Source organism: Pararge aegeria, chromosome 13, assembly GCF_905163445.1.
Source record: "Pararge aegeria chromosome 13, ilParAegt1.1, whole genome shotgun sequence".
Taxonomy (NCBI): Eukaryota; Metazoa; Arthropoda; class Insecta; order Lepidoptera; family Nymphalidae; genus Pararge; species Pararge aegeria.
In genome coordinates this window covers 10173528-10191026 of record NC_053192.1, presented here as the reverse complement: position 1 = coordinate 10191026, position 17499 = coordinate 10173528, and the positions used below count along the sequence as shown (strand labels likewise).

The 17499-nt window shown below is 34.3% G+C and overlaps 2 protein-coding genes across 4 annotated transcripts; both read right to left on the bottom strand.

Annotated features, from left to right (window-relative positions):
• Nucleotides 1–2920: 2920 nt before the first annotated feature.
• LOC120628713 (UDP-glycosyltransferase UGT5-like) lies at nt 2921–7933 on the bottom strand. Its single transcript, XM_039897289.1, has 5 exons — nt 7727–7933; nt 7226–7463; nt 5716–6317; nt 5004–5226; nt 2921–3826 (listed from the first exon to the last, which is right to left on the bottom strand). Exons 1-5 carry the CDS (start codon nt 7727–7729, stop codon nt 3315–3317), a joined length of 1578 nt encoding a protein of 525 aa, XP_039753223.1. The 5' UTR covers nt 7730–7933; the 3' UTR covers nt 2921–3314.
• A 2304-nt stretch (nt 7934–10237) lies between these two features.
• On the bottom strand, nt 10238–15735 carry LOC120629008 (UDP-glycosyltransferase UGT5-like). 3 transcript variants are annotated; one of them, XM_039897726.1, is made up of 5 exons: nt 15595–15735; nt 13387–13624; nt 12511–13109; nt 11582–11804; nt 10238–10762 (listed from the first exon to the last, which is right to left on the bottom strand). In XM_039897726.1, the coding sequence occupies exons 2-5, from the start codon at nt 13523–13525 to the stop codon at nt 10248–10250; spliced, it is 1476 nt and encodes a 491-aa protein (XP_039753660.1). In that variant the 5' UTR covers nt 13526–13624; nt 15595–15735; the 3' UTR covers nt 10238–10247. The 3 variants fall into 3 exon arrangements, with proteins under 3 accessions (XP_039753660.1, XP_039753659.1, XP_039753658.1); XM_039897725.1 differs by lacking the exon at nt 15595–15735 and adding an exon at nt 14169–14317; XM_039897724.1 differs by lacking the exon at nt 15595–15735 and adding an exon at nt 13740–13831.
• Nucleotides 15736–17499: the final 1764 nt, after the last annotated feature.

Genomic DNA, 17499 nt, shown 5'->3' with positions numbered 1-17499 from the left:
ACTCAAAATTGGGTAATGGCGTCTTGCGACTGCAGTGCGGGTTGCCTCCATCCTACATACCATATATGATCTTCGCTTCGTGTTTGATAAGTTAGGGTCATAGCGCATCTCGGCATGTTTACGAAGAATCGCAGATAGGACAAATAGCTGCCTTACCGTCAACACTCCAGTGATTGAGTACAGCTCAGTGGTAGGAAAATATAAAGGTTTAATGCACATAACCTTAAGGACCGACCTTTGAGCTCTTTCCAGTCTCAGCATTAGAGATATCCCAGAACCGCCCCAAAAGGTAATGCAGTATGTAAGAATCGATTTTGCTAGAGAGTCGTAAATTGTTTTTAAGCAGTTGAAAACAACCACATTCCTCAGTCGCCGAAACACAAAGATAAGTTTCCTGAGCCGAGGAACAATAGAGTCAATATGTTGCCTCCAGGTCATAGAACCATCAATTGTTACACCTAAGTACTTGGTGCTCATACAGCGTTCAATTGGTTCACACTTGCAAAAAATATAATTATCATTAAAACAGGAGTGGGCCCGAATGGTGAAGGTAGGCGGTGCTTGGGATGGTGAAGAAGAAGCAAATGAAACGAATTTTGTTTTAGATACATTTAAATTAAGTAGATTCAGCTGAAGCCAACTCAAGATCGATTTTAACGTATGTTCAGATCGATAACTTTAAAAGCTATTAATTTAAGCTATACTCAATACTGAGTACGTTCAGTCAAATAGCTTTTAAATATATTAAGAGCGAAACCTCTAACACCAATTTGTTCAAGCTTAGTTAGCAATTTGGGGACAGAGACAGTGTCAAAGGCTTTTGAGATATCTAAGAAAATGGCAATGGACTTTAACTTATTATCAATGTTCCTAATAATGATGTCCGATACCCTTAAAACTGCATCCTCGGTTGATTTGCCATTTCGGAATCCAAATTGATTTTCTGATAATAAATTATTTTGATTTATGTAACTAAGGTTTACTTACTAAAATTTAATTCATGACAATTTTAAATCAACTGCCATGTGTACTACGCAATTCGTTATTCCAACGTTAATATAATCGAAGTTCTTATAAATGAGTATTCTTCGTTACACGTCACGACACTGATTCCGAGAGGCAAAGAAGTTTCCCAACAAAATTCATGTTAAAACAAATTTCAATTGAACCCATTAATTTCAACTTTGTAATTTAATGTCAAATTTTGTTCGAGCGAAATTCAAACAATGAAGCGTGTTAAGAGAAATTTTGAAAACAATCGCATCGATTTGTATAACAATAGCGTAAATTATGAAAGGGAAGCGTTCCTTGTTCTAACATTAATTTGAAATTTTCTTGCGTATTGAATTACTTTTCATTATAATTATTGTACCATTCTATCACAATTTTCAATTACCTTAATTTTTTTTAAACTTAACATACCTTTTCTAAACCATAAGTTGCTCGAGTAGCTTTCGCAGAGTAAAATGTAAGGTGCCGATTACATCTGTAAATTTTACTTACGTTACTTAGTTACGGAAGTCCCTTACGATAAATTTACTAATGTAAACAATTTTGTAAGCTAGTTACTTTCGTAAGCTGCAAGTCGCGGAATACTTATATTCCGCGACTTGCTTCAAGTGTAAAAACGTCATTGTAAAGTTAATAGTCGTAATCATAATAGTCCTTATGTTATCTAACTCTTATTTTTATAATAAAAAAAATATGTTAATATGTAGGACTCGTCCTCTGGATCTATTACAGTCTAATCTAACCTTATTGACAAGATTAAAAAGGTAAATTTTGTGCCTTTTTTGTAACTAGTAGAGCGTTTGGTGACAGAACTTGTCCAGAGTTATACTATCGCCATGCTTAATTCTGCCGCCAAGCAGCATTGTTGCAATGCTGTGTTATAACAGGCACAATGTAAGCGTAGCTTGTTCTATAGGTACTAAGATGACTGATGAAAACTGGTGCAGGGGGCAGTGACCCTGCTTTCAGAGTCCATGGCCGATTCCCACAACTGGAACATTTTCGTGTGATGAACATGAATGTTTTTCAGGCTCGGGTGTGTATCTGTATAATATAAGCATTTATGTATATCAATCATAAAATATTCATCAGTCATCTTAGTACCCATAACAGAAGCTACGCTTACCTTGGGGCTAGATGGCGATGTATGTATTGTAGCAGTATATTTATTTATTTATAAAAAAAATTGTCTCTTGCATCATAATAAGAAGGTTGGAATTTTTTTTATCGGATAAACAACCTATTATTTCTGAAATCATAAGAACATCGGGTGATAATAAACCTCAAAATGAGTTTAAGGCTTCTCCGGAGATCAAAAGGTACACCTGCACTCACTAGCATCTTAATTTGTTAAGAGATTTTAATGAGTCTAAGTAAAAGGACCTCGGTTTCTTCAGAGCAAATAACCAAATATTAAATCTTAATATATATAAATCTCCTGTCACGATGTTTGTCCGCGATGGACTCCTAAACTACTGAACCGATTTTAAATTAAATTGGCACACCGTAAGGAGTCTGGTCCAACTTAAGAGATAGGATAGCTTAGATCTTTAAGTAAAGTCACAATTTTATTTTATTGCAAATTATTTGTCTATAATTAATTGACAGTCACATGTTATATGTATATACAACTATACTCATTTAAGGCTTAGCGATACTGAATACTTTAAAAACAAAATCAAACGCAGACGAAGTCGCGGGCAACAGCTAGTAACATATAAAACTATGGAAACGGATTTACCTATATTATTCCATCGTATTCGGTCGCGTAATAACTGTGACTGCAGTCATGCGCTATTCTATAAATGAAATAAATATATATAACAACATACTTTACAGAATACTTTATTAGTTAGATATGTTAAAATCGAACATAGAATCAATCAATTATCCATTATAATCAAACATAAAAGCCTATTTCAGTTGTACACGTCATTTCTCTAGTCTAAACTAAGTTTACAGGTGTTTTTTTTTTTTATTCTATTACCAACTCTCCTACTGCTAAATGATGATGCCGTCGAAGGAGGTAACGGAATGAGCTACAAGGGATATTAAAGTTTGTATACTCCTTACGGTTTCGATGCGACATCGTACTGAAACGCTTAATCGCTTCGGTCTTTGCCGGGTGGTAAATAGCGACAGCCGGGACAGAAACAGAGAAAATTCTGAAATTATTAATTCCCAAGTTGCCTCTGCCGGGGATCGATCCCGGGCCTTTCCACTTAAAACCACAGTTATCTCTAATTTAGCCTATCAAATTAATAAGAGATATGCGTACAACTGAATTGCAAGAACAAAACAGGTCATGATCTCTTTTTCTTTTTGGCAACTTTATTCTGAGGTCCAATTATGAAACCTTTCAAATCATTTATTAATTTCATAATACTCAATGTAATAGCTATTGACACTGCAAATATAAAACCATAAACGTCCAACATGCAGTACGCAAACCAACTCATATTTCTGGCTGGATTTTTCATGAAATCGGCACCTTTATTTCTTATTATATACTCCAACCAAAATATTGTAGTATTTAATGGACTCATTGGCCTATCTTTCCATCTTCGTTGCAATACGCGAGCTTTTTTCAAGTAAGAGTCGTTATTAAGCACATCGTTAAGAGTTTTATTTAAACTTTCATCATTAATGTCATTATATTCCAAAACTTTTCCGACGCCAGCTTCTTCAGCAAGGAGCACGTTATTATATTGATCGCAGAATATCGGTACACCCACAATAGGTACTCCATTATATATTGCTTCTTGCATACCTATTAAGCCTCCATGCGTTATAAACACCTTGATGTTAGGATGTGCTGGAAAATAAATATTTGGAAAAAATAAAATATTTCGTATTTATTTTATAGTCATAAAATGAATCTGCTGGACATGGCAGATTTTCTAAGCATAGTACAGTCACGTTGGCAAAAAAAGGAATGAATCTCGGAATAAGAGTTTGAGCTGAAAACTCGTATACACCTTAATTTTGGTGTTTTAAAAGTTGTCTCTAAAGTCGCATAATTTCATGTGAATTTAACCCAGAAGACCCGATTGTAGTGCTGATAGAACTTTTAGTTATAAATATATATGTCTTTAGCTACTATATATCAAATATTCATATGATGGATAAAAAACTGCTATAAAAGTAAGCAATTAAATTATCACTTGCTTTAACGCTAAAAGAAGACATCGTGAGCAAACCGGCATGCCTGCAGGGCTAGAACAGGCAGTAGGAAAGAAATATATCCTCCGATTATATCCCCTGTCAGGGGTCGATTGACGTGTCCACCTGCTCATGGAATAGGACAAGTTTACCCCCGTTTATTACATTACACTTAGATATTATTTCCACTTGTGCGACAATGCTCTGATAGTTGATAAAGCTGTGGCAGAAGATACAATTTTATGCTTTCCCCGGGGAGATAATTCTCTCCTGCCCTAGCCGTGCGAAGAGTTCTCCGTAGTTGCAATTCGCGAACTTCTGAAGGGTGTGTGAAGTCCACCAATTCGCATTTGGCCAGTGTGGTGGGCTACGCCCTAAACCCTTCTCATTCTGAGAGAAGACCCATGCTCGGAAGTGTTCCAATAATGGGCCGATGACCATGATGATGATGATGACTTGATAGATCCCTACTTTAATCGCACCGCTAGATTTGTTCGGTTGTTCGGATAATAAGGCCAAAAGAATTGTTGAGAAATAATGACCAATATTATATATTTGCTCGCTAGAGCATGTTCACAAAAGTATACCAAAATATTAGTAAAAATTTAACTACTTAATGATTTCGTTAAACATACTTTATAAATGTTTTTATATAAATAATTCGAAATGCTTAGGTATGAATTTTTGTAACTGAGCGTTTACTTTTAAGTGCGATGATGATATCAATATGTGGTTGAGATTATTTTCAACTTCCTCTTTGATCCTGGTTTAATGTCAACTTAACAAATGTTATAATAATAACCAACGTATTGCATGAATGGTCTACTTACCAATAATTTGCTGCTGCGGTAACCATTTGCCAGTAACCAAATTATCGGGTTTACCTTCTAATTCGTCTTCCTCCCATTTCCACAAAACAGTCTGCTTAAGTTGCTTGAAAACGTTTAAAAATGCTCTTTTCTTCTGCTCTGGTAGGTCTGCACTTCTGATATTGGAGCCAAGACTCATATATACTACCCCATGTTTAGATTCATCTAAGAGCTTTTGTAAGTCCTATAAATGACACAAAAATATTATAACAGGTTTAAATACCTTCAAGTTTTAAGACAAAACAAATTGTGCTGGTAATTCTACATAACATGAGATATGGCCGACCAAAAGAAGAATAATAATATATTATTGTATAAGTTTTATCATGTTCTTGACCTTGCTCAAGCGATACTAAAATATAATTATACAGTTGACTGCAGATATTGGTTTTATTTGCTATGCTATATGTTATAATATATGTTGTATAAAACGCAATCGTTATTTCATGATGACCATTTAGTTTGATCAGAGCAGTTGTTATAAAAATGATCTTCATACCAGTAAATTGTATGATGATCATTTTTATAACAAAGGCTTCGCTCACCGAAACCTTAGTCATGTTTTTCTAATTCCGTTTTATTACTCTTATGTTGACCAAACTTAGCGATACTTAATTAAACTAACTGAGTCTAACAAATATAATTTCAGAGACGTATAAATAAAATATCTTACATCGGGTAGCCTCGTATTACTTTGTGTCACATGCATTCCACCGATTTCTACTATATTCGGTAGCAACGCAGATGGAGTGTCGAAACTGTAGTGACTATTGATCAGCATTAAAGATGCGTTCTTCTGCAAATCATATAAGCTTGGAATTTTACCGGCCAATTCTGGCAAATATTTCTTAACAAGATCCTCTTGTTTCTCAAGGTACGAATATCTCCACCAAAAATACTCATAAACGGCAAAATACAAGTTCCTCAGCCTTCCCCAAAAACTGCCTGGATTATATACTTTCAAATATTCTGCCAAAATTGTGGCCAATTGAAGAGGATTACGAGTCATAATGTTATGCCTTAAGCAATTCCCAAACGTCGATACTATTGCCAAGGGGGCATTGTACTTCGTTGATAGTGCGTACAAAGCTTCTTGGACAAACTGTTCACAAATAACTAAATCAAATGAAGTGTTGTCTCTCTTCAAAAAATCTTTAACCTCAGGTGAATTTAGTGTTAACTCAGTAATGGCAAGCCCACCTGGCCAAACTACTCTGTGATGAAACTCTTCAGCTGATAAATCGACCATATCAAAAATCGTTGGTGTCTCGCCCTCTATAAAAAGAGTATTTTCTATAAGATCAAATTCGTCAATATACTACTTAAATAAAAATTATATTCAAAATAACCAGAAGAATGTTACATAACCACAATTTATTATATTGTAGACAGAAAGCGGAAATAGATAAGCGGAAATAGATACTGTTAACAAGCCCGGATGTCACAATTGTTGACTGTTTTTTATAAAATCAAAAGCTTCCCTCATCGCAATCGCTATCTTAGGAATTCGGTTCAAATATCCTATTTATCCCTAATTCCGTGAATTATATAAAATTGCGGTTTTTTAAGTTTGATTTGAAAGCTGTGATAGCTGCCTGGACGCAGAAATTTTAATGTGTAACTTTTTTTTTATATTGCATAATAATATTTAATGTAAGTTTTTTTTATTTAGTTTAGTTTTTAATTATTCATTTTATGTTATAGTGTAGTGCGTAGTGATGGGTCATAGATACCAAATAAATAAATAAAATAAATATATAGCCCAGTGGGTAGGAGCTCGACTTAACTTTCGGGGGGCCGAGTTCGAATCCAAGACGCACCTCTAACTTTTCTAAGTAATATTCGTTTTATGTAATTAAAATATCACTTACTTTAACGGTGAAGGAAAACATCGTAAGGAAACCTGCATGCCTGAGAGTTCTCCATAATGTTCTCAAAGGTGTCACCAATCCGCACGGGGCCAGCATGGTGAAATACGGCCTTAATACCTTCTTTTTGTTGAAGGAGACCCGTGACCTGTAGTGGGCCGGTAATAGGTTGATATGATGATTTGATTTAAAACTTTACAGCTTTATATGTTAAGCTATTGAAAAGTTTCAATAGCTTTTCCTTATACGCAGACAAACAAATAAACAATCAAGATTTTATACTTTCTCCATGATAGTAAGTTAAAATAATCTTACCAATTAGTTCCCAAATTTTTTTTTCAACCACTTTTACTTGATGATAGTTGGGCGGTGGTTTTTTTTCTAAATAGGTCGTTATGACAGTCACATTATGACCTCTTTGCGCTAATTCTATTCCTATCGGTCTAAGAAATATGTAATGAGACATAGCCGAAAATGGTATAACAAGTAAAATGTTTGCGGCTTCGGCATAACCTACAAATATTAGTAACACCGCCTTTAATACCAATCCCACCTGCAAAAGAAATGCACTACAATAAAGTCACTTGATAATATATGTCTACGTACTCTCTAAAAAAATCTGATTCAATATTATGTTACTCTTCGCAAAACTATAGTAATCTAGATTGGTTTAGATTTTTAAATAAAGTTTAACCCCTAAATTCCTATAGAAATGGTAATTGATAAGCAAGCCGTAGTGATGCTTTTGCAAAACACTTTACATGATTTACTTTAACAAAAAAGTTACTTTAAAAATTACTCCATAACTTTACTTACCATATTGGCGTTATTAATATTTTTTTATGTAACATAAAACAGCGTCAACTCATACATATCGTCAACTCTAATTTTTGGATATACCGCGGCAGATCCAGCTGCTGTACTGTTTGTGTGTGTGTAAGTCAAATAATTATTCTCTTATCTAACGTTATTATAGTGAGTTCACACTAGACGAATATTCACACACAAGCTCGAGAAACTCGTGTTATATTACAATCATAGTTTATTGTATTAGTGATATCTGCATATCGTCTGCGAAACTGCAGAAGTCCTTTGTGGGGTTGAGTATACGCTCTTTAAGCTAAATTCCGAAGGTCCGCATTCTGTAACTACCAGTGTATAAGTTTAAACAATGAATTTAAACCCACTTATAACATTGAGTTTACTGTACTATTGATGAATTTCTTAATGACAAGGGTACTTGGAAGTAGTCAGCTCCACTCTTATCTCCCGCAACATATAAAAATTATAGTAAATGGTGATGTTGGAAACGAGCAACACGCCAAAGTAGTTCAAGAAATAAACATATATTGAATTTTGAATATTATTTCGAAATATATAGTAATTAAGGAATAGTGCGGGGTTTACAACAAAACAAAGCAATTTATCACAGCTGCTCGCAACTTTTAGTTACATGTGAACGAGTATTATGTTAAAACGACAAATAATCTTATCAATGATATACCATTATTGCCCTGTTAAAATGACCCTTCGATTTTCGGTTAGATGTTATATTTTTAATGTGAAATAATGTTGCTATGAAAAGAAAAAGGCTAAGCTATGTATTCACTAGGCAGCAACTGATGCGCAATACTGGACGCTAATCGGTTGACGCTTAGGTTGTGAAATGGCACGCGTCTTATTGGTTGTTTCGAACATGGAGATTGGACATACAACATTGCTAAACAGAAGTTCTGCATCGTCACTCAACATGATGAGTGACATTATTTATTAAAAAATATTTTTTTTAATTTTTGATGTTCATCGAGGCGAAATAAGTTTTATTTATTTAATTTGAATGACTGTGGATAGGATTTGGTTTTCAAAGAGCCAAGACTGACAGGGTTTTTAGAGGCCGTCAGAGAATAACATAGGGAAACACATCAATATTTCCATACGAACGAAATCGCGGGCAACAATTAGTTATTTATAAATTCTTATTTATATACGTATCACAAATCTTTTCCAAAGTTTGTTGATTGATATTTGTCCACTGCTTACTTATTTTGGCATTAGAAATTTGTAATATTGATATTGGTTTACCGAGGAGAGGTGCGCCATTAAATATTGGTTTTAGAGTGCCTATTAACCATCGGTGGGATATAAATATCTTCAGCTAATAATTTTGTGTTTTGCTGTTGTATTAATTTACCATAACATATCATTGTTATGGTAAATCAATACAACTGCAAAACATTCGTAATTGTACGTTCTAAGGTCAACGTCACACAATTTTCTATGGCCATAATGTACTATAAACACTGACCTGACTTCCGCAAAGTAACGCTTGACTTTTTTCAGGGCAACACGTCGTTGTTGGTTCCCCTAGTGCTGCTAATTTCGATGCCAACGAGTGGTAAGATTTTGAACGATGTTTGAGCAATGCGTGATCTACTCATTTAATAACAACTTATTATAAATCTCACGGCATAAAGCTTACTTTTTCGTCCTCTAATTTATGTAGATTTGGTGTCGAATTGATATGGTGAAGACCTTTTTACAAACTTATATAGCTATAAGTTTTTTTTTAAGGTCATTGTTTGTCGCGAAAGGTTAAAATAATATTAAACACAAGATGTTATTTACATTCTATGATTATATTTGACGATACGTAATCGCAAAAATTATGGTTATTAATGTCCAACTTGAAATTTTTTAACAAAGAAAACCTTCTACAATTAAAATATTCAAAAATAAACATACTCTTGTCAATTTTTATCAAAATAAAACGAAATTAAATCGTTTTGAAAACCATAATACCACATAGTTCCCAAGATACTGGCTGCACTGTGTCTTGGAATGGCAAAACTAATTCCATGTCCATGAAAACTGCCATCTATTGGATCCCCGGTAGGCTGGATAAACCTTATTTTTATAATTCTTCAAAAAGAGATCTAGTCCAAGGCTACGAGAAGTTACAAAAATTTAACTGCTATTATGTTAGCGCCTCTTGGCGTTCTCGGCACTGGTAACAAACAGCTGCACCCACCATTGATAAGGTCTCCTGATTGTTCGTGTATGAACTCACGTGATATAATGAACAATCGACCTTCCCAACCTCCGAGGAACGAGGATCATAATACCAATCTCTTAGAGTCGTAATACTACGTTGGTAATCTGTGGCCGAAGCTTCAGAATCAGTTTAAGCCAAATAAGGAATGATGAACTCGTATTTTTTTTATTTTTCCCTTTTTGGCCATTGTTACTAAAACTTCTCACTTATAAAGTTACACCAGGAAAAAATGTAAACAAATACTAATTACATTCGTGTGAATAAAAATAAAATTATGAAATTCCATTACGAAATTTTTTCAATTTTAATGTCATTATTCTGATTGAAAGCCACAATATTTCGAATAATAGCACTAAACAGTGTAACTGAAATTAATAAAATTGTAAGAAGTATTATGAGTACGAAAGCATACACATCCACCATGTTATATACTATCCAACTCATATTGCTTGCAGGATTCTTCATAAACTCTGCTCCGTTGTTTCTTATAACGTACTCTAACCAATACATGGCGGTGTCCAAAGGTGCCATAGGCCTATCTTTGAATCTTCGCGAAACTTCCGTCGCTGCTTTCAAATACTTTTCATCATTGATCACATCATTTAGAGCCTTCTCCAATGTTTCTTCATTGATGTCATGGTACTGCAATATTTCGCCAAAGCCTGCTTGTTTGGCCAACAGTAAATTGTTATATTGATCAGCGTATATTGGAACGCCGATGAGAGGTACACCATTAAATATTGCTTCTTGCGTCCCTATTAATCCACCGTGGGATATGAAAACTTTGACGTTGGGATGCGCTAAAAAAAAGTTTTCATATTTAGTTAGAGGTGTTAAAATATATTAATCCACACTCGTGAATTGAACAATTTTGATGACCCCCGTGGCACAGTGGTGATCGTTCAGTTTTAAGTTGGAGGTCCCGGGTTATATTCCCGGCAAAAGCAAATTGGGAATTTATGATTTCTGAATTTTCTCCGGTCCACACTACCACACTACCGATGAGACGTGCCACTAAGCGATTTAACGTTCCAGTACGATGTCGCATTGAAACCTATTAAGGGTATGGGTAATACATAAATAACTGTCATACTCCCTAACCAGTTAGCCCGCTACCATCTTAGATTGCACCATAATCTACCACCAAATGGGGTTGCAGCCAGGGGCTTACTTGTAGGGTATTAAAAAATGGATAATTAAAAAATATAAACTTTCCGTTTAAAACATTTGCTCAAGGTACTGCCGATTTTGCGAACGTACTTATGAGGTTTGGACTTAATAGATTTTAAAATTAATCGTTAAAATCCAGTGATTGATATTAAAGTTAACGTTAACTTATGATGACACAAAAATCCAATAAGATATCTTCCTTAAACTTAGTGTAATTTGTTTATCAACCTTTTTATTATTTACAATCTATATTATTTCACTCAGTTTCTATATTTATGAGTCTTATGTTATCGAATTATGGGTATTTTTATATGGAAAAGCAGAAACGGCCGTAAACTGAGAATAGTAGCAAATAAGAGAATAGTAATGGAAATTTTAAACTTTATTTATAACGATTTAGCGATCCGACACCTAAAAACGAAAAATTTAATTATAACCATTTAGCTTACCGAGAATTTCCTTCTGCGGTAACCACTTCTGGGTCACTAAATTCTTAGGTTTATCTTCTAGAATATCTTCCTCCCATTTCCAGATAACTGTCTGTTTTAACTTTCTGAACACGTTTAGGAATGCTTTCTTTTTTTCCACTGGCAGTTCTGCACTTCTGACATTAGACCCAAAGTTCATGTACACAATCCCATGCGTGGAGTCATCCATAAGTGTTTGTAGGTTCTAAAAATACAAAAAGTACAACGTAAAAATATTTATTAACTCTATGTAGCCTTTCCACCAAACCTGTAAAAAAAACAATAACATGATTTGTTACTAATTTAGTTTAGGATTTTGAAAAAACTACAATTGTCGAGTACATCATTTTTAGCCATCAGCCATATAAATTTATTTTTAGCGACCTAATTGCAATTATTTTTCCACTTAATTTGGCTTTATATACAAAGTGAAACGGAATTACGAAATACTGTTGAAGTGTGCATAAGTATATTTCATAGGGAATCACCCTGTAAAAGTATTGAATCAAAATAAGCATATCATCTATTTCTATTTCTTCATTCAAACTAATTCAAAACATTCTAAGTGTTTAGCTATGACAACCCTAATGAAGAAAAAGACTGAAGACAGTGAAAGGAGTCACTTGATTTAAATTTTGCATGTGATGTTAGGGCTGTATCTAATTTATTTCAGTAAAAACTATGACAGTTGTTTGTGGAATTAATTTAATTATTTTCTATTCTGTTTTTTCGCCTAATATACATTCATATACAATTTATCTCATCTCATTAAGATATTTGGAGAGGGTCTGTACACACTGCTAGATTTCTGAAAAATTCTGAAAAAAATCTGTTTTGTAACGCGTTTTTGATAACAACTAGTGAAAATTAAATATGGAACTTATTGCTCTTTGTGTATTTTAATAGCTTACCTTTGGTAGAGTCAAATTACTGCGCGTAAGATGAAGTCCTCCAACCTCAACTATATTTGGTAAAAGAGCAATGGGAGAGTCAAAAGTGAAGTGACTGTTAGTAAGCATCAAAGAACAGTTCTGTTGTAATTTATATAAACTCGGTCTCTCTTTAGGTAAATAGGGCATATATCTTTCCACAAGCTGCTCCTGTTTTCTGAGAAATACAAATCTCCAATATATATACTCATATGTAGTAAAGTAAAAACTTCTTAGTCTGCCCCAAAAGCTGCCAGGTTCTTTCACATCAAGAAATTCGGGTAGGACAGTAGCCAGTTGTAACGGATTTGCCACCGCTATATTGTGTCTCATACAGTTTCCAAAAGTCGTTACTAATGCTAAAGGTGCATTATACTTGTAGGCTAGCATGTACAACGCTTCTTGAAAGAATTGTTCACTAATAACCAATTCAAAGGCATTGTCTTTAGATAAAAAATCCCTGACTTCAGTTGAATTCAAGACAACCTCAGTAAAAGCTAGTCCTGCGTCCCATAAAACGTTGTGGTGAAATTCTTCTGCAGTTATATCAGTCATAGTGAAAACGTTGGGCCTTCCACCACCTATAATTTGATATTTATTGTTTGAAAATGTATCATTATTCGATAAGTATTTCAAAATATTTTGCAAAATTTGCTTATTTAAAAACTTATAAAGTATTTAAATGGACCCATGATAAAAACTTTAGCACAATGCGCGACTTTATTCCAATATAACGGCAAGGACAAAACACTTAGCAATATGCGATCCAGTCATGGTGTTCAAACAAGGTGTTTCTAGAAGAATCAGAAAGAAGGAAATGGGTAATGAACTAAATTATAAGTTATAATGTTTACTCACTCATCACTTCCCAAATTTTGATATCATCCACCATGACTTGATTGTAATTCGGCGGTGGATGCTTTTCTCTATGAGATGTTATGACAGTAACATTATGGCCCCTGCGAGCCAGCTCCAGACCAATCGGTGAAAGTAACATATTGTGAGACGTAGAAGTAAATGGTGTCACATACAAGATATTAGCTGCTTCAGTGCAGTGTTTTAGGAATGTTAAAAATAACACTGTCTTGAGTCCAATCTGAAAATAAACACATTTAATTCTACATACACTTCAACAGATTTTTTATCACTGCGTTTTAAACAATGTCCGAAACCAATGTCCAATGTGATTTATTCCTTTTAAACTTCCTCACCATTTTTATATCTGGCACCATTTTGGTACATGTAAAGAATATTATGTGAAAATGCCAGCGCAAAACTCAAACGATATGTAGTTTCGTGTGTATTCCGCTTCCTACTGGTAGTAATAAAGACGTAGTATTATCCATAGTCATTATCTTTAATTACGTAATGTCGGCTTCCTTAGTAAGCTTCTTTAGGTCAAGTTCTTTGCAAATCACGTTTCCATGAACTTGCGATAATACACTTTAAGATACATAATATCTTTGTTTTGTAATTGTACTATTGAATGATGTTGGATACGCGATATGGAAGTATCCCAAATGGAAAAATAAAGAAGTCAAGAAATCATTTTTTATGCCAAATTATGGCTATTTCTGACTTTGTATTTTACACTTTTGTCACCTTACCGAATTCTTGTATATATATTTTTTTACATATACCTTTTAGTTTAATTAAAAAAAGTAAAGTTCCTTCGTCCATCACTTCTGAAGGATCAGCATAACTCGCTGAGATCCCTTATCCATTATAAACATCTGAGGGTGATCTAAGGGCATTACTAGTTTCTTGTTGTTGAAAAGTTGAAAAGCACGTTATTTCGTGTTTTACAAATAACCTTTTCCAATTCTCCAATCTTTTAATACAGCTAAGGAAAAATTGTTTTTGTTTATCAACAGTAATACAACTGCATGGTTTTTGAAACTAAACCTTTTCTTCCAACTTTGACATTTTGATTCATACATAGACTACAATTTAAGGCATTTTAGGCATTTACATTTCTAGGGTTGCAATAATAAGGTAAGTGATGTTAGCGCTATAAGAGCCAGCGAAAAAAAACGGTAAATGATTTTAATTCATGACATATATTTCATGTCATTCACAAGTCATGCTGCTATTAATAAAAAATGCTAATTGTTTTCTGTAACTAAAACTATCCTAGTGCCCTATCTATCTTAGGAAATACCAGTAAGATTTTATCAATCTTTTTGCTGTACCTAGCCTATAAAGGATTTTAATTATAAATAGGTATCTACTATGCATACGCGCTCCACCTTAGTGCGATTGCACTCAAGCGCTGGGTAAAAGAAGGGTTAAAGTGTATTTCTTATTTCACGCAGTTAAATCAACGATGTCTTATCGTTAGAAGGTTATATACTCTTTATTTCTTACTTATCTTAATACGCTATAAGTCTTTTCAAAGCATTACCACTAATTGGCCCAGGGGCAACAGCACGCTAACATTTGCTAAGCTCGTATGGCGAAGGGTCCTGTGACTAAAGCAAATGTATAAAAATGTACCAAGTATGCAACTTGGACAGGTACCGTTCGGAAAATTCGTGGCATCTTTTCGTCTAAAGTCCCTCAATGCTTAAAGATTTCAAACAGTGCGTGTTGATGACTTATGGATCTGAAACTTAGTCGCTCTCTAGGGGCCTGATAAGGGTCAGAGTCACTGAGCGGGCGAGGGAGAGAGCTACGTTAAGAGTGATCTACTCAGTAATGAGGAGTATAAGAACTATAGTTACCGAGCTAGCTCAACGAGTCACGAAGCTAAAGTGGCAATGAGCGGGGCACATAGCTCGGAGAACATAGACATTAGGGCCCAAGGGGCTGGAATGGCGACCGCGCAGCGGTAAATGCATCGTTGGTCGACTCCCAACGAGGTGACAGACGACATCAAACGAGTTGCTTGGAGACGCGAAACAAGCGTCCCAGAACAATGGAACGTGGAACTCCTCACAAAAAAGCAATATTCAGCAGAGGGTGTCTATCTGTTGAAGAGGTGATGATGATGCCTGCATGCCGCGATAGCGACAATGCCACGCTTGGTTCTACCGTAATTTTAGCCATTGATTTATTCACACTCACGGTAAATGTTCCGAGGCTAGCACGTAAATTGCAAAAAGTAGAAAAAATAAGTATGTGCGTGTAACTTTTACGCGCGATTGTTATTTATTGATGAAAGAGTAAAATGTTCCTGGGACTCCGCCATTTCATTTAATATTCACTATTTCTATTTAAAATTCATTAATATCACTTTCACATTGTATAAATATTTTCATTTGTTTAATAGAATAATTGAGAGTAGAAAATTGAAGGTTAGATCAGCACATGTCAATATAACCTTGTCATTGAATATTATGGATTGTGGCCATCGTCAGAAAATTTATTAATAATTTATTTATTACGAAAGTAATAAATAGACTTGAAAATTTTCAAAAAACTTTGTTTTTTTTTTTAACTGTTGAATTTTTATTCAATAGCAAAATTGAAAATTGATCCGTTTAAAAATATTGGAAATAAATAATCTGGCGTAAAGGTCAAGAAGCTTGGAGTATATGACATAATATACTTATGACCAATCCAAATTTATTTTACAGGCTTTTTATTAGCTTCACCTGTATGTTTGTATGTTTGTTTATAACCGACTTCTTTGGGCGCGATTTTGACCCACTTTAAACGGTCAGATTTCTTTCAAACTTTGTAGACATATCGAGGACCGATGACAATACACTAATCTGAAAAGATTATTCCAATTTTCACTATAAAAAATAAGATTTTTTTACTAATTACTACAGCGCCATCTAGACCCAAATGTAAAAAACCTATGGCGTTCGCGTACCTAACAAATTCCACAGAAAACATTAAGCTACTAGATGGTAGAGGGCGTTAGCTGTTACTTTTTAATGGCCTGTTTTAAATAATAATTAGAACTTGCATTTCGAGAGACGGGCACACTGAATAAAAAAAAATATATATATTTATATTTTATCTCTTTAATGGTGGATGGGTTACCGATTACTTTTACCCTAACGAATCGAATCGAATAAACTAAAAGAACGAAATTAGTTTAGTTTTTTATACCAAGCGTGTTTTTTAGTTTGTTTGAACTATTTAATTATTTAATAGCGGAAACCACTCAGACGTCTAACGTAAGCGTTACTTCCGACAGAAAAAAATCTGAGTTAGGTACTCCCTAGTCGCGCCTAAAGAAATTTTACTTCAAAAACATGAAAATATTGTTGAAATAATAAGAAAAGTAAGAAAATTTTTACTTGTATATAAATTATAGTTAGTACTGTAGGCATTTATTTCCAAGCTTCTTGCCTAGCTTTTGTATAAAACCGCCAATCTTCTAAATGACTTGCTATTTTTTACCGTACCTATAACACAGCGCAAATGGTTTATTTTTAGAAGACAAGCAAAGAGGCAAATTACGAACTCTGACGCAGATAAGTGAGCACAAACAGCGTTGCGATTGCAAGGTCTTATGTGAAGCAGTAATATATAAAAGCATTGCGATCAATACAATACCTTCTAGGTGTGCCCCCACAATTCCTGTTAATGATGAATAAATAAATCAAAACACTACGACAATACACATCGCCACCTAGCCCAAAATTAAGCGTATTTTGTTGAGACAAGTGATGAATATTTTTATGAATAATATACATAAATACTTTTACCAGATAAATACCAATACACTGAAGACATTCATGTTTATCACACCAAATATATAGACTCAGAATGCTTTCTGTCGCTGTCCACTGCGCCAATCAGCTGTCTTATTTATTGCTAGCTGTAAGCGGACTACTTTTTATGCTATTATAGATGAAAGTAATAGTCTTACAAGTTATTTCGAGCTCTGAGCTCGTTCGGGGATTGATTACCACCATACATATTTCATTGTAGCTGAACGCTAAACAGCTTGGCAGCACCTTTTTTTTCTTAAGGGTGATCATTTAGTAGACTAGAACCCCTACAAGACTAAAC